Source organism: Sinocyclocheilus grahami, unplaced genomic scaffold (genome assembly GCF_001515645.1).
Source record: "Sinocyclocheilus grahami isolate Dianchi unplaced genomic scaffold, SAMN03320097.WGS_v1.1 scaffold118.1, whole genome shotgun sequence".
In the NCBI taxonomy this organism is placed as follows: domain Eukaryota; kingdom Metazoa; phylum Chordata; class Actinopteri; order Cypriniformes; family Cyprinidae; genus Sinocyclocheilus; species Sinocyclocheilus grahami.
In genome coordinates, this window is record NW_015505297.1 from 1,986,066 (window position 1) to 2,004,748 (window position 18,683).

The following is an 18,683-nucleotide window of genomic DNA, read 5'->3' on the forward strand; positions in this document are numbered from 1 at the left end:
GGGCCTACAGCTACAACTATGGGTTAACCAGTGGCACCGCAGACGGACTTAGCTCTACCACCATCCCTATGCACAGAGAAGTAGTCCAGGCAGAGCGCAGTGGGGGGAAGTGGCAGCTACGCAGCGAGCAAGAGCGAGCGTGCAAATTGGCCACATGCATTTTCTCCTATTTGTCGGGTTCAGGCAGGCAAGCAGGCAGGCAGGCGACAGATATCACCTACTTGTTACATGGACATGGACATAGACCACAGAGATTTCCTAGATCCGTCAAATTCTTTTCTGCTTCTTTCATGTCCTTATTGATCTGATCCATTCCCTCTTCGATGCGCTCCAGTTGCTCTGATTTTAACATTAGTCAATTACGCCCCCAAAAGAAATAAAGAGTGCGGAAAAGCAACATGGAGAGAAAGAGAAAGGGAAGGCAAGGAGGAAAAGAGGGACAAAAAGAAAGAGAGAGGCTTAAACATTCACAGTGACAAGAGACAGTCAGACAGCAGCAGACAGGTGAAAGCCTTGGACGCTTCACCAGTACCTACTTGTCGCAGGGACATACAAGTCCACAGCATTTGCCTACATCTTTTAAACTTTTCTCAGCTTCCATCATGTCTTTGTTGATATGGTTCATGCCATCTTCAACACGCTCGAGTTGTTCTGGTCAGGACAAAGGGGTGACAGTAATGAAATGAGACTTTGCATCCTTGCAGACAAACGATGATGACAAATGACATCTAAGCTGTCCAGAAACACATCTACTCAAAACGTGAGACATTTGAATGATGTGGTGGGTAGTTAGGTAGGTTAGGTCATGCCGAGAACATGGCCTATGAGGCGTTGAGCACATACGCAAATAATAAAGTGACTTTTCAACCCACATGCATTTACCTGTTTAATTTGTGCTCAACTTGACAATTTGCCTTGGTTAAATTATGGCAATAATTAAAGAAATAATTAATCCAAAATTAAAATTCTGTCATCATTTACATGCCCTCATATTGTTCCAAACCCATATGATATTTTTTTTGTCCTCCACAAAACACAAAAAATTGATTTTTGAATATTCAAGTCACATTTCCCCCCCACCATGGTTCTTGGCATCTATGGTTTCACGAAGAACCTTTACCATCCATGGAAAATTTCCATTCAATAAAATGTCCTTTGGATTTTAAAATGTTCTTCACACTAAGAAAGAAAAAGAAATGGCTCTTTCAAGAACTGCTCACTGAAAGATTTTTTGAAGTACCAAACATGGTTTGCTGATATGCCCCTTTTAGAACATATATTTTAATGAAATTGAAAGGGGAATGACTGGGGCTGTCAATCTCCAAAATCAGCACTGTAAAAGTATCATAATCATTCCATGGAAGAAGGTTCAGGTTCAGAACAACATAAGAGTGACTCTTCATTTTTGGGTGAACTATCTCAATAAGCATTTAATTAATTAATTCATTACATTTATATAGCGCTTTTTCTAGGCACTCAAAGCACTTTACATTGTCAGGGGGTATCTCCTCATCCACCACCAATAATTAATTAATTCATTAATTTTTGGGTGAACTATCTCAATAAGCATTTGCTAATATTTTGTAATAGGGATGCTCTTCCGAGCCTTTAGGGAATCCAGCAGTTGCTGGCATGAATGCTTGGCATCACTGGGCACTGGCTCACTGTAACTGAGCCACCACTGTTTGAGCTGAACTAAAAAAAATAAACAGTCAGGATAATTACGAATGTGTGAATACAGTGAGCAAACGCTGAGAAAGAAAGAAGATGATCAGAAACAGAAGAGAAATAAAGAGCAAATGAGAATGAAATATGGAGCATAAATATTAGTTATTGTGTGGTAAGGGGAAGTAAACTGAAGAATGTAATGGATGATCATTCATGAACTGAAATGAACAACAGACGGAAGGGATTCACATTCCTTTAGGGCTTTAGAAAACGGTAAAATCCCTGGGGGAGCAAAACAGATGTTGGAGTTTTATAAAAATGAACAAATATATAATAATAAGATTCACTTTTAAGTGTCTGTTCATCTGTCCTTAATTGAGCTAAACATTTTATTCTTCTTAGCCAGTTTAAATACAACTGACAGGGTCTAGTATGAGGTGTCCACCTTATACAGTCAACAAGCCAAACGACTAAATGGGTTTTGCTGCTAAGAGGGATTCACATTCCTTTAGGGCTTTAGAAAACGGTAAAATCCCTGGGGGAGCAAAACAGATGTTGGAGTTTTATAAAAATGAACAAATATATAATAATAAGATTCACTTTTAAGTGTCTGTTCATCTGTCCTTAATTGAGCTAAACATTTTATTCTTCTTAGCCAGTTTAAATACAACTGACAGGGTCTAGTATGAGGTGTCCACCTTATACCGTCAACAAGCCAAACGACTAATTGGGTTTTGCTGCTAATCCCATGAGCAAGAGCAGCGTGACTGAAGAAAGAGGGGGAAGGAGGCGAGAAAGACAGTGGGAGACTCGTCTCGCCATTGGTTGACAGTGATGTAAAGCATATCTTCACTGTTTTATATTTAACACCAGGACTGAGACTGTAATGGCATCCATTGAGCTACTTTAATGCCTTTCCAAACAACACCAATGAACCAGGATGGCCGAGTGGTTAAGGCGTTGGACTTAAGATCCAATGGACAAATGTCCTTGTGGGTTCGAACCCCACTCCTGGTAGATCAATGTGAATTATAAGTAGAATGTAGTAATACAGCGCTATGTGGTTGTGTTACCAACAAATTGATTTCTCAAAACTGATTATGAAGTGCCTCTAAAAGTAATAATGATGGAATAACTACACAACAAACTAGCCACTTAGTAATTAAAGCGTTGGACTTTATATCCAATGGACAAATATCCTCGTGGGTTTGAACCCCGCTCCTAGTAGATCAATAAAGAGGGTTTTAAAGGGATCATATGATGCTGCTAAAAAGAACATTATTTGGTGTAATGAAATGTATTTAAGCGGTTTGTAGTTCAAAAAACACATTATTTTCCACATACTGTACATTATTGTTTCTCCTCTATGCCCCGCCTTTTTGAAACGCGTAGATTTTTACAAAGCTCATCGGTCTGAAAAAGCGAGGTGTGCTGTGATTGACTGAATACCGAATAAAAAATAAGCGGGCTGGACTCCACTTTGTCCATGGTGAAAGTTGATGTATTCCCTCAGCGACCAGCACAGATCAGCTCTAGGCACGAAGAAGCGGATATCGTCCTCTTTTGGAAGACCAAACAAAGTAGTTTCGCTTTCACAACGAAGCACACAGTGCCTTCATGACATGGCTGCAGCGTCAACAATACTACAGCCAGAATAAAAGTTACACCTTCTTTCTTTGCGTGAACATTTGGGCGGCATTATGCAAATCTTCCCACATAGTGAGGTAGATATGTGGGGGCATGTTAGAACGAGCCGTTTTAGGTAGGTGTGGCTGACTCTGAACTTTTATAAAGAAGATCTCTTTGGATTTGAGACTTTAGCCTTTGCAACTTTACAGATCTTCTTTATGCACCAAGAGCTTGTAACACGCATCATATGACCCCTTTAACGCATCGACGTGACCAGGATGGCTGAGTGGTTAAAGCGTTGGACTTAAGATCCAATGGACAAATGTCCTCGTGGGTTTGAACCCCACTCCTGGTAGATCAATGTAAATTCTAAGTAGAATGTAGTGCAGCTCTATGTGGTTGTGTTACCAACAAACTGGGTTCTCAAAACTGGTTATGTAGTGTCTCTAAAAGGAATAATGACATTTTAACATGACAAGGATGGCTTAGTGGCTAAAGCATTGGACTTTATATCCAAACCCCACTCCTAGTAGTAGGTAGTAGCAAATTCTAGCATGAATTAGGGCCAAAAAAGCTGTGCTCTTAGAGACTAGAGGAACAGTCACTTCAACTACCTCCTGACAATAACAACCAGGATGGCTGAATGGTTAAGATTTTGGACTTATAATCCAATAAACAAATGTCTTTGTGGGATCAAACCCCCCTCCTTGTAGCAAATGTCAATTCTGTAATGAGTAATTACAAATAAAAAAAACTGCTTTATCTTAAAGAGATGAAAGAAAGCATACTGGAGATGCAATATCTACAACTACCCTAAAAACGTGATCAGGATGGCCGAGTGGTTAAGGCTTTGGACTCAAGATCCAATGGATAAATGTCCTTGTGGGTTCAAACCACACTCATAGTAACAACGCTGATTTTAAACATTGAAAGAAGTTTAAATTTGTGCTTGGTTAATGTCATGACATTTTCTATCTTTAAATAAAACAGATGGAGTACCATACCTTTTGGACGGTTAACACTGTAGGCTGGTACCCAGAGGTTGTAGGTTCAAAATGCTGAAAATGTGATTAATGAGCTACCATCGCGGTGCCCTTGAGTCAGACAACTGACTTTATGTAATTCTTTACGTGACATTCTTATCACTCCCTTTATATGTCTACTGAAGTGAACTTCTAACTAGAAACCTCCTGAGCTCTAGGAGACTATTACAGTACATTAAGCAATCAGAGCACAGCTTTATGAGATGTGCCGGAGGCAAAAAAGGTGGCGGGATCATTTAGGGTAGGAAATGGATTGTTCTGAGGCAGTCTGAAGAACACAACATCCATAATTTAACAAAACGAGAAGAAAGGCTGTATGTTGTTTTGACAGACTAATTAAAATTTCTCTTCCATGTGGAAAGGAACTCAACACTTCTTATAATCCACATAAAACCGAATAAAGCCTCTAGCATTATAAGGGCTTGATTTGTCTATAGATGTGACTGTTTCTATTAAACCAATAAATCAATTTTTGTTTTCTTTTTTCATGAAAATGCCTATACTGTTCGTGGAATGGAGTATGTTTGTCTAATTATCCTAAAACAGCAATGAGTGTTAACTGGAAAGTCTTTCGCCCCAGGGATTGTACACAGATATATTTCATCTGGTGAAGAGGAGAGCTGTTTGTCATTACCAGCAACATCGATCGTTCAATTTACCTCTTTACAAGACTCTCAAAACTTCGCTTTTGACATGACGGCCTGATGTTTATAATCATAAATGATGTTTAAATAATTTCTTTAATCTGCAAAACAGCTCATCTGGCAAAGCATTATGAGTAACTTATAGATAGTTAAGTTAAAATAAGCAAATAAAAATGACTTACTGCACAACCTCATTAAATTATTCCATAATGTGTTTTTCGCCGTAACTTACCTCCCTGTTCATCCAGCATAACCAAAGTTCTGATACCAGCATCTTTACTCTAATCCATCAAGAATGGCAAAGCAAGAAAAAAAGAGGAAATAACAAACAAATGAGAGAAGCCTACAGGTGAACAGAAAGGAGATTCACACATATTTAGGTCAGATATAAGATGAGAAAAGAACAGCAAGCAAGGACAGACTGTAGCGCACAGCATTATCACGACTATTGAAATTCTTCAAGAGCACTTTCTTCATTTGGCAGGTAATAATAAGGTGGCAATGAGGTGGCAGACAGTATGGAGCTAAAATTAGTTCTGAATTGTAAACAGAGCACTGGCTTGAACTCTGAAGGTATGAGAGCATATGTGTGTGTGTGCAATATGGCGAGTTGTTCTCTGAGGCACATGCAGGTTCTATTGACCTAAATAAAACAGCTGATTGTCTTATTCTGAATCCCACATCACCTCAATATTTTAACTAGATGATCGAGCACTGCTGAGGTTTGTTATCACAGCACCAGGTACCTACAGCAATCTTTGTATGCAATGAAAAAAAAAATTAATACTTAATTTAGTAAAATATCCCCACTTATCAGTTTTGTCAACTCATTTTATACTAATAATAACAGGTATGTGCATTTACTCTGCATTTAATCAAAGTGACATATGGCATAATGGAAACTGGAAGCATTTAATATGAAATCAGATGCAAGTACCAGATGGGAACATTATATTTGTTCAGCACTGCTGAACTTTGAAGGTCATTAGCAGCTCAAGTATGCAATTCTTTTTTCCAACAATGGCAAAAATGAATCGAGAGAATGATTCGTTCACAACATTAGATGACCAATTTCAAGATGTAATTCACAACACCTGGTACTGGGTCTGTTTTTTAAGAATCATTAAGATATATAGAGACCAAAAATATTATGCATCTTGGCTGCAATAACCCTACTTGGAGCAGGAACCTTCATATTATACTAACACCACCATTCAAAAGTTGGGGTCTGTATTCTTTTTTTTTTTTTTTGAGAAATGCCTGGTAGCCAAGTAGTCTCCACTGCTTCATGATAAATAGATGAGCAGTCTTAATATTTCATTTATTATTTATTATTTTATTTCTGTTTAGGTAAATGCAGCCTTGATGAAGAAAACATTAAATAATAAACCAAATAAATAATATGATTTATACTCGCTATCACACTAAAACTAAAATTTAGGTTTCTGGTCTTTATAATGCCAAAGCAACCACCATCTTTTCATCTCCACATGTGTGGTCAGGAGTGTTTGATCCCTATTAGACACTAGAAAGATTCGTTTTCTCTCCTGTGTCTCACCGCTGCCCTATCAGTAACACATAGATGGAGTTTCTCTGAAATCATTATTGATTTTTATCACAGAGCGGAAATTCGGTGCTATTTCACCGTCTCCATTTCTGACCTTCAGCGGCCATGAAAACAAGCAGTGCACCAAACTCTTTGTAAAAACAGCGTTTCATATACAGCTATATATATATATATATATATGTGTGTGTGTGTGTGTGTGTGTATAAGTCATTAAGTCACTATCCTACCTCTTCAACCAGCTGCAGCATGCGGCGAGTGCTTTCCAAAGACTGTAGAAAGAAAAATACACTTATTATTACCCATTGCACACAACAGCTAATATGTTCCTGCTCGTTTGGTTCTTCATGCTGTTATTTGAATGCTATGTGCTGAGCACCACAGTTGGTACAAGGCCATAATGTTCATAATGTCAGTTCCGACAGAATGTTACTAATGGCTGCCAAGTTCAGACTGAGCCGAATGTATAGCCATTTCTGTCCCCCCTCCTTTCCTTCCTGTTCCTTCAAAGAAAGCTCAAGATAGCATTATCCACTCATGAATATTTAAAGCTCTCCCATTCCAGTTCACTGTATATATCTCAGCTGAAGAAATATGACGGCTGGGATTAAAGATCATTATTGGGATCTTGATTTCTTTTTAGAGAGCTCTCGTCAAGAGCCATGCCATCATACACCATACTCCACCCAACTATACACCACCTCGTCATTGTGTGGTATTGAAGGTAAAGTATGTCATTTTTTTGTTGTTAATACTGTCTCTTGTGCCACTTTAATGTGTGGAAACAACTATTGACAAGTTAGTCAACTAGCTGGCAAGTCAATTTTCATCTCACGTAATGATCTGCTTATTTATTGAAGCTATTTCATGGTGAGAAAAATAAAAAGACTCTGGGAAACATCTGTTTACTTTTGCCACAATCCTTGTTTGTATGTGAATGCTTCAAATGAACCCAGATGATTTCAGAAGTCTGGTTTTCAGTTTGCATATTGTGCATGCAAAGTGCTCCAATTTTAGTCTATTTTCACATTTATGGAACTTCAAATATATCAATTGTTGCATGTCACCACACGTAACAAATGACATGGAACAATTTTTTCAATATAGAACATACACAATGTATTTTTGCATAATTTATATTATTTATAGTATTTATATTATAGTATAGTATTTATATTATTTATTTATTTATATTTTACATGAGCTTTTATTTTTTTATTTTCAGTTTTATTTTCATATTTAAATTTTTGTTGAAGTTTTACAAATTTTGTTGTAATTTTGTTTGTACAACTTTATTTTTATGTCCGTTTTAATACATTTATTACTTCAACTTAAACCTCTTTTTTCAGTTTGATCCAAAGTCAACATTTTCAACATTTTTTTTCATTTAATATTTATATGTTAAATGCATTTATTGCAGCTTTATTTCAATTACACAAAAATTCTTTTTAATAGTTTTTGTTGTTATGTGGATTAATGCGGGGGTGATGTGGTTGGAATGTTTTGGACACCTGTCTGGTCACTAGTGACACTTGTCTGTTTCCTGTTCCCTTTTAGTGCCACTAGTGGCACATAAATTGCACAATTCAACTTCAAGCAGTGTTAAAAAAAAGTTGTATTATTTAAGGATTAAGATAAAAATGACAGTAACGTTTTTTTCTTAAAGGGATAGTTCACCCAAAAACAAATTCAATCACCTTCAAGTTTTTTCCAAGCCCACATGACTTATATATCTCCATACAATGAAACTGGGTTCCAATGTTGTTTTGGGCTTCATTGGTTTGCACTGTATGGACAAAATTCTTGAAAATATCTTCTTTTGTTGCATACAGTTTTGGAATGACATGAGGGTGAGTAAATGATGACAACATTTTTATTTCTGGGTAAACTATCCCTTTTTTTGTCAGTATATAACCTAGTAAATCAATCAAGGACATATGTGCATTGGCCATATTAATAATGCACTAGAGTTCTGATGACATGGTCAATCACCCTCACACATGTAGCTCTGTCAAAGTTCTGATTGTTTTGCAGGAGACCAGTGGGATTAAAGGTCTATCAAAGCCAATGTAGAACCCCCACTGGGCAGGTGCTGTGAGTTAGGCTGTTTCTGTCTGAAACAAGTGGAGATCCTCCCACTGCTTCTGCCTGATAACCAAGCAGTCTCCACTGCTCCATGATAAATAGATGAGCAGTCTTAATATAGAGCTGCTTCATTTTGCACAAAACAGTTTTATTCAGAGATGCTCTTTAGTGTGGTTCTATCTTCTATCGCACGTCTGGAAGTCATGGTGTGTTCATTCTCCTTCACGCTGGGATGGGTCTATTTATAAACAGATGCTGTCGTATTTAGGGTTTATTTCTAGACCTGTGTCTCCCATGCATGTTGAAGGTATACTTACCTCATCGCCCAGCTGATCAGCTCTGGCCTGCATGTCCGTCAGCTCATTGCGCATGTCGGCCTCGTCTGCCATGGCTGCTGGAGTAATGAGGTGCTCACCTCTAAACGGGAAATGTAGCTCTTACTTGAAGGCTGGAAAAGAGTTGAAAAATGCTTTTTAGGCTATGCCAACAAAGACACACTGAAGCGAGTATTCCAGACAGATCTGGTACAGCAATGCACAAAAAAGTTCAACAATATATTGTTGAATGAACAAACTGAATTTATAAGTGACTCACACAGTGCCGTGCATCACATGTACGTCTCTGCATTTCATTCTATTTCCATTTGAAGACAATAATCGAGCAAGTATTGTGTGGCAGTCAATATATCTAGACTCATTCTCAGAAATCGACTCATCAATTCAAGGACTCAGGTTACTCAAAGCTCACAAAATAGAAAGAGAAAAATGATAGATATATCCTAGAAGATGTGTACTGAGAATTAGATTATGAATTCATTGCTACTTCTAAAAATAATGCGGGAAATGTAAAGGAATTTGCTGAAAATTTACTCTCAGGTCATCCGAGATGTCGATGAGTTTGTTTCTCCATCAGAACAGATTTGGAGAAATTTAGGATTACATCACTTGCTCACCAATGGATGATCTGCAGTGAATGGGTGCCGTCAGAATGAGAGTCCAAACAGCTGATAAAAACATCACAATAATCCACAAGTAACCCACATGACTCCAGTCCATCAATTAATGTCTTGTGAAGCAAAAAGCTCCATCATTAAGACATTTAAACTCGAAACCTTTGCTTCCAGCTACAAATGTCCATAATAACACTTCCTACAGTAAAAATCTTTTACTGAGCAATTTAAATTTTGGGGTGAATTATTCCTTTAAAGTCAACATAAAATCAAAACTGACCTTATTCATTTTCTAAATGCACATTCCTGATCTTATTGTGCACAATTCATTAGTGAATGTTATAGTAAAGGATTTTCCCCCTTTTGTAACATTACTTAAACTGTAACAACTTGCTCCACTTAAGACAAATTTCCTTTTCACTCGATGTTACCAATTCCCCTTATTTTTTCCCTCTTATTCCACTTTTTACAATCTAATCAATTTATAAAGCATCGAATAAAGCACCATCCTACATATCTTTTAAAAGCACATCTGATCACAGAATCAAAATGTGTCATGAGCACCTTTTACTGTTGACTTGACTTGCTCTATCTTTACTGACCACAGGGTCATTTTGAAGAGTGTTCACTGAAATTATACATATGTCACATCCATGCATCAAGGGTCTTGAATGCTTTCATAAATGCCAGTGTGTTTCATGTACCTTGAGATGATTTATTCTTTTCACTGAAACTCAAGCACAAACATATAAAAATGCTTTTATAATCTAGTTTAAATGTAGAAAAGCATTGGACACAAGTTGTCATGCTGGCTGCAGCATTATCTTGGCACCCTGGCACTGGCATGTTTCCCTTATATTCCTCATCTCCTGGCATGGAAAACGCTGAATCTGCCTACTGTTGATCAACATAAGGACCAATCAGAGATTTTGTCAAGATCTACCACTTTAGCACTACAGAATGTCTTTAAACAGACAATAGATTGCATTTATTTTATGCATTTAACATATTTCTGTCCAAAACCACTTATGATGCTTTCAAATTAGTCATTTTATCTGTTATCTGCAAACCAAAGCCATGACCTTTGCATTGCTCACATTGTGCCAGTTGAACTACAGACAACAAGAGTCAACCATTTTTTCCTGGTTGGATGGTGCCAGGAATACATGACCACCGTGCAATGTTACTTTAATCAACTGTAAGTTGGCATCAAGTCATGTAAATATATTGCCAGAAATCTGCTGGAACTGCTGTCGGTGTTCCCTGTCATTAGACATTTCGTCTTATGCCAACTGGAAAAGGCAGCAGACCTCTGATACTCCATCTTCTCCCTGGCTGCTCTATCTATCTATCTCTCCGCTCCAGTAGTGAGAGGTCCAAAGAAAACATGAATAATTAAAAAACAATTAGATTAACTAAAGAATCATATCTATATACAGCGTCAAGCCGAAAGCCTGCTGATCTGTGGCATAACTCTTGAGTTGAAATTGATGAATGGGATTCTATTTCATACTAATATTCTTGATTCTTAAAACATGAGAGATACAATTTATTATAGTGACCAGTGCAATATAAAGTATAACTTACACTATTATGATTGTCAGTATCAAGCTATTTAAAAACTAACGAACAAAGGGCAGACCATGAAGGAATATTCAGGTAGGCTGACATGTAAATAATGTTAATCGAACCTAAAAATAATTGCAGCAGGTTTTAAGTTTATCTATGTACTGATAACTATTCTCCCGTACACAGATTATATCCCTCATGATATCCTAGAATAATCTTGATAATAAATAATGCGCTATAATCTCTAAAATCGCCAACACAACCCTTAATAATATAGTAAACTGATGGAACAAATATTGCAGCGTCATATACAGATCACATATGTGACCCTGGACCACAAAACCAGTCATAAAGAGTTTTTTGAAAATGAGATTTATACATTATCTGAAAGCTGAATAAATAAGCTTTCCATTTATGTATGGTTTGTTAGGACAATATTTGGCAGAGATACAACTATTTGAAAATCTGGAATCTGAGGGTGCAAAAAAAATCTAAATACTGAGAAAATCGCCTTTAAAGTTGTCCAAATGAAGTTCTTAGCAATGCATATTACTAATCAAAAATTGTTTTGATATATTTACGGTAAGAAATTTACAAAATATCTTCATGGAACATGATCTTTACTTAATATCCTAATGATTTTTGGCATAAAAGAAAAATCGATAATTTTAACTCATACAATGTTTTTTTGGCTATTGCTACAAATATACCCCAGCGACTTAAGACTTAAGGTTTTGTGGTCCCGGGTCACATATGCATAGTAGAAGAACTCCATCCTTCATTATGGCAGATTTGTATTTATTCATTTGTATTTCATCAACATTTTGGTTAAATTTCAAGTTTCTCTTCAACTGTTTTCTTAACAGGAACATACAGTGCATATTTGATGATGCACTGCTGTGATACTGAAAGATGATTGGCTTGAATACATATCGCAGACAATGATTGGTTATGCAAATTTTGTTTAACGACACCAGACACAAATGAACTAAACGACGTTGCATCATTTGAATAACCACTCTGGGTTGCGTTTTCAAAAAGCATCGTTAGCTAACTATGGTCGTTAGTTCCACTGAACTCCATTGGTAACGATGGAACTTACAACCATAGTTGCTTTTGGGAAACGCACCCGATTGGTAAACTTTTTAAGTATTAAAGTTTCAAGTACAAGGCAACTCTTTGGGGAATGAATAACTTTTAACTGTTATTCATGTAAATGTAAATGTATCAGATCAGAATTTACATTAAAGGCATAATATGTTAACATTTTTTATTAAAATATCCAAAAACGGATATAAAACTAGAACAGTGTTATATATTTTGCTGACTTGTGTACTTTAATTATCCCAAATGTTTCAAAGAATGTTTAAATCCAAAGAAATAAGCAATTTTAACTAGTGACACGGACCGTGTCCATAGTGTCATTGTGTCGCCTGCCAATGACGTCGTAACCCCTCGATTTCCGGAAACACCAAAGACGCTTTAATATGTTGTGCGTTTTAATAGACCGGTGACGACCGCACAGAGTAACATTATAACAGAACTTTCAAATGTATCTAGTATGATAAAACAGCGCTGCTTTACCCCACATACGCACGACCGGAAGGAGCGGAAGCAGTCGACTGTGGCATAATAAAAGCTCTGCTGCTTTCGAGCCGTGTGTCACGCTCGTTCAGCAGCCTCGTTTCACTTCGACGGCTTTCAGCCTCCCCCTGCTTCATTCTACTACGTTAATAAATCATTAGCTCATCCAGGAACATGATTTATGCCCGAGTCCCGTCGGATTGCATCGGCTGTGGAGATGAAGACCATAATCCTATGAATTAATTAGTAGAAAAGTCCATTTCTCCTGTGCATTTGTGTCCCTTTGTTTCTGGAGAAAGCAGAATGAGAGCCGGCTCGCATTCCACAAGGTTGTAAATGTATCGGGTTACCATGAAACCAGGGTCTTGTTCAGCGTCCTGGGGTGTTACAAAGTATTTGTGAAATCTAGCTAACAAAATATATATTGTGTGTTGGAGTGTTCCAGACGCTACACTCCCATGATTCCACACTCAGTCACAGCGTCATCAAACTACGCCTTTGCCTCTTTGTTTATTTTGAATACACGCCCTCCAGCGGCGAAAATTATATATTGTGCCTTTAATCTGAATCTGGATGAACTCAAAAGCATGTTAAAATTTGCATATAAGCTGCATGTCAAGAAAAGATAGTGGAAATAGGTCAGCCTATATGGAGCACATATGGTATTAAGATTTCCACTCCCTGCGTCATCCTTCATAGCTCATTTTTATTCCAGTTCTTTCTGTAGACGCTGTTATAAAAGAATCTTTTGTGAGGAAACCTCAAACTGCCATGTCTCACACTCTCACTATCACACTGGAAATGCAATGGCTCAAAAGAAATGGTCAAGACTCCTCAAGTGCCAATTATGTTCAGAAAGAGCCACATATCTTAAGAGGAAAAAAGAACATTTTTATGAAAATCTTAATAACTCAAAACTTACAAAAGTACATAAAGTGACAGCTTAAGGTCACATATTCATGACATATAATCTGTCAAAATGATGCTTCAGAAATGAATCTAAATGTAAAAGCAACCCAGAAGCCTACAGCAAAGTTTGTCATTGCCATTTCATAATGTGTGAGGACGCTAAGGTCAAGCCCATGATGTGCTTTGCAGACTGATGTCAATGTACCGTCGGCTACAAGCAGTGAGTTCAGAACTATATTTGCTTCATGACTCGCCAGTTATTTAATGTTTCATGTCCGTAAAACACAGCATGGAGTGCAGTGCATGAAAAATTTATTACGCTTTAATTTTGTTCTTTTGAGAGTGTAGTGAACGCCGGCTGAAAATAATTATGAGCACGGATCCATCACCCTCTAACACAAAATAATGAAATATTTTCCAGAAGTTGGAGTTAAAATAATCACACTCTCCCTAGAGAGTGTTTCACCATGGTGTGTGCTGTTTGAACACCTCCGCTCAGTTTTAATGAACCAATGAACTTTTATATTAATCTGTGACCTGTATCTGAAGGGTTACTGTCTATCTCTTTGCACCCTGGAGAGAACAACAGTGCTTGCTGGTTATTTAAAGCACTCTTGTTGAACTTGACATTTACTAATAGTAACAAGCAAATTTGAAGGTCACAAATGACCTTGTCCAAACACGTCAATGAAATGAGCTGTGTTCAGAATATCATACTAAAGTTCTTACTGTTTCTGCATTATATTGTGTACTGGGCATAATATGCAAATTTTTATGCACAGAATACCTGGATCACCTACTACATCTCTTTCATAACTTATTGTGCACTTAGAATTCTGATTGTACTGAGTAGAACTAAGATATTTTTATTCAAAACTGAACTAAAAATGCAACAACCATCTTGTTATTTACCAGAATTTGATGTCACTTTCTGAATTAAACCTGCGACATGCTGAGTTCAATGTAGCACACAAATGTTTGAAACATTTATCAATGCATTTATCAGTTTACAAATGTTTTTAAATGCACTGCCACTCAAAAGATTGGAGACAGTCAAATTTGTCTTTCTTTTTGAAAGAAATTGATGTTTTTATTCAGCAAGGATACATTAAGATTTCTATTTCAAACAAATGGTATTCTATTTGAACTGTCTATTCATCAAATAATCCAGAAAAAAAAATAATCATGGTTTCCACAAAAATATTGAGCAACATAACTGTAAATTCCGATTTGCCATCACAGGAATAAATTACATCTTAAAACATATTACAAAAGAAAACATTTATTTTAAATTGTAATAATATTTCACAATATTACATGTTTGATTAAATAAATGAAGCATTGGTGAACATAAGAGACTTCTTTCAAATATATATACAAAAAAATGTAACGACCCCGAACTTTTAATGGTAGTGTATCTATAGTAAATATTTCATTTTATTATTATATATATATATTTTTTTTAATTTGGATTTATATTGTGCTTTAAATATTTACAGGGATCACAAAAGAAATAATGCATTTAAATACACAACATGCAGTTACATGCAAAAACAAGGATGAAATCTATCTTATAAATGCAAATATAAGCACATGGCCAATTAAAAAAATATTCATTCTTAAATCAACATCCAACAGAAGTGAGCTTGCATGGCCTTTAAGAAGGACACTGGTATGATTTATCTCAAACGATGCAATGGAAACCGCATCTTCTCCAGGTGATAAACAAGAAATTAGAGATCCAGTTACACCGTACATGACGTCAGTCTCATCAACGTGCTTCCTCTCCATCTCTCACTCCATTACTATCTCTCCTGAGCCATCCTAATTCAGTATTCCATTAATAATGGACGATGTGTCAGATAAGAAACAAGAGCAATGGCTTTCTCACTGGCAAGCATTTTCTTCCAGCCTTGTCTCTACAGTGTCATGGATGCACAGGCCATCTTGTAAATGATTGTTCTTTAAGGATGTGGCTTATCTGCAGAACCAGAGTTAATCCACACCCTGAGAGAAAAACTACATTGCCACACAAACATGCCAGCTGTGGGCGTACTCTTTTCCTGTCAGGAAGACAGGCTTGGATTGATGTATCAGGGCCAATTTTGGCAGGCGGCATCACAAACTCTTCACATTTATTTGGCAAACGCTTTAATCCTAGACAACATTGCATTCAAGGTACAAAGTAGGTTTTTGGTTTACCTGGGAACCTATGGCCTTGCCAATGGCATGCTTTACTGTTTAAATTACAGGGGGTAAACATTTTTAGTTTGTTTTAAAAAAAAGAAATGAAAATAAAGTGAATGCATTTTACAAGAAAATACTGTTTTTACTTGCCGTTTCTTTGTAAATAATTGTGAAATTTACTAGCAATTTCTGAGTGAAAAAATTGTTTCTACACCAATTTTTTCAGTGCAGTTGAATTAAGTTTCTCTGTAAATTCACGAAGAAAAAAAAAGAAAAGGAAAGAACTGAAACTCTGAGAACTGAAAAAGAAAAAAATTACACAATGTTTACAATTTTCACTCAGAATAATTTCACTCAAAATAATTACAAAGAAATGGCATAACACATTGAATTAAATGTGATTTTTTTAAAAGTGGAAATAGACTAAAATATTTTCTTTTAAAACATGTTTAAATAATGTTTCATTTATGTGTAAATAAATAAGTCCAAATAAGATTAAGCACTTTTTTTTTTTTTTTTACAATATTTACTCAACTACAAAACATTTTCTAGCAGTTAAAAAGTCAATAGAGATACTTTGCAAACCTTTTTTTGCATAAATCTTAAGCATTTTCTATTAATGAGGGAATATTATTCAACCTACAAGCATGACAGTTTAATAAAAACGCATTTGTATCACAGAACAATGCCAATACATACCAGTATAAGAGACTGTGCATTGCATTGCTCTCTTTAGCATTCAAAAGGTCATTTCATTTAGCCCTTTGGCAAGTGTTGTGTTGTGCAAACCACCTCTGACGTGAAGGGCAAGTACAAGGTTGTTATATACCGCAACCTTGACATTGAGAAACAGGTTTGTTGAACTCTGGCCACAGAAAACAAGAACACAGCTCTATTATATACTATGTGTCGTTCTTGTAATTATTAATTTGGGAGAAATTGCCCCTTATATTCATACGTGAAAACATGCCATTATGTTGCACAAATGACAGAAAATATACATCCATTTATACAGTATGTCCATTTAATAGAGAAAAAAAATCCTTCTCTGAATATGGTTATTATTACTTTTGTGCTGTTGACAATATTTGCCATCTCCATTTGTATTCATTGTGATGGTGATGGATCTTGATGATTATTATAAATAAAGACCTGAAGCACTGAACAAAAACATGGTTCAAAAGGCTTGGTTCTGAAGTATTTTAATGCACATAATCAAATCCATCTGGACTGAATAGGACACATAATTTCATTTCTGCATCAAATAACCCCCAGTTTAACGTTTTAGCAGATTTTCCATCTAGACTCAGCTGATGCAAAAACGACCCTCAAAATGTGATGCTTAATGTTAACGACAGACCAAAACCACATTAATGACTCAGCTGCTATTGTGAATATAAAATAAGCAGAATAATTAACTGATTGACATTTTCACAGAACATTTACAATAGACGATAAACAGCATCCAGCTGAGTCTGCCTTTGAGATATCTATGCAAAAAATAAATAAAATAAATAAATCACACAAAAAAAACAGCATATCATAAATGACATTAACCTAGTCTAAATGATTATTATTTAAAAAATATTTTACAGGAAAATATTTATGCTATTGCATATGAATATTAATATAAAAATTAATCTAATGATGTGCTGGAAAAATAATTGAATTCATTGCAAATTGATAAATTTGGCCTATGAAGTTACCCCCAAAAGATAATTTAGTCACTGTGGTGTTAAATTACAATATTTTTTAAATGCATATTGAAACATGAAATTATTATTATTAAAAAATAAAAAATTATACTTTAAATATTAAACTAAAACTGCCAGGTGGGAGCAAGTCATTCAGTCATTCATTCTACTGATTCGTTCAAATGGCTGATTGATTTTATGATGGGCCAAAAACGAAATGAAAATGTAACGAAAAATTCTTTACAAAATTAAAGGGGTCATATGATGCGATTTCAAGTTTTCCTTTCTCTTTGGAGTGTTACAAGCTGATTGTGCATAGATAAGATCCCTGAAGTTGCAAAGACTAAAGTCTCAAATCCAAAGAGATATTCTTTATAAAAGTTAAGACTGGTCCACGCCCTCCTAAAATACCTAGTTTAAACATGCCCCCACATGTCTACGTCACGATGTGGGAAGATTTGCATAACACCAGTGGTGGACAGTAACTAAGTAGTTTTACTTTGTTACTGTACTTAAGTAAATTTTTCAAGTATCTGTACTTTACTGTAGTAGTTTTATTTTGAGTAACTTTTACTTTTACTTCACTACATTCCAAAGCATAAGATCGTACTTTTTACTTCACTACATTTCATAAAACTTATCGTTACTCCTTATAATATATCACGCGCTCCGAGGTGTCTGATTCAAGAACGAACTGATTATTTTCAATGAACCCGTTAAATCGGTTCGCAAATCACACCAAACGATTCATTCACGAATTGGAATGATCCGATTGCAGCTGTTCTCAAGTCGACAACTCACTGATTCAAATGATCCGTTCAGTGCGAGTCTCCAGTGAACTGAATTCACAAGTAAGAACCGGGAGATATTGTGAGCGCACGTCTGATGCTCTTAAAAGTTACTAATGTCGAATTTTAGGATTAATTATTGTAACTGAAAATCATATTTAGGTCAAAGCTGTCAGTTGTTTGTGAACTAAATCTGCTGTAAAGGGTGATCTGTTTAAGCCACTGAAATGCTTGAATGCAGACACATTAACATCAGAGTCTCTATGTTTTAGGTCAAAAAACCATTAAAATAACACAGATTAAATAAAATAACTCATGCATGTTCATCTTCCCCGCTGCTGTAACATTAGCAGTTTTACTAAAATACTAT

At 36.0% G+C, this 18,683-nt stretch overlaps 1 protein-coding gene and 2 non-coding genes across 3 annotated transcripts in view; 2 read left to right on the forward strand and 1 right to left on the reverse strand.

Annotated features, from left to right (window-relative positions):
- LOC107589629 (synaptosomal-associated protein 25-B) overlaps nucleotides 1–18,683 on the reverse strand; it is a 49,328-nt gene that overhangs the window by 17,550 nt on the left and 13,095 nt on the right. Inside the window, exons 2-5 of the mRNA XM_016278127.1 lie at nucleotides 8,951–9,081; nucleotides 6,779–6,820; nucleotides 5,217–5,265; nucleotides 222–339 (exon numbers count right to left, since the gene is read on the reverse strand). Coding sequence (XP_016133613.1) covers nucleotides 222–339; nucleotides 5,217–5,265; nucleotides 6,779–6,820; nucleotides 8,951–9,022 — 281 coding nt within the window. The 5' untranslated portion in view covers nucleotides 9,023–9,081. The remainder of the gene's footprint in view (nucleotides 1–221; nucleotides 340–5,216; nucleotides 5,266–6,778; nucleotides 6,821–8,950; nucleotides 9,082–18,683) is intronic.
- trnal-uaa (transfer RNA leucine (anticodon UAA)) lies at nucleotides 2,603–2,685 on the forward strand. The gene has a single exon. It is a non-coding gene; the product is annotated as a tRNA-Leu (tRNA).
- Nucleotides 3,570–3,652, forward strand: trnal-uaa (transfer RNA leucine (anticodon UAA)). Its single transcript has one exon. It is a non-coding gene; the product is annotated as a tRNA-Leu (tRNA).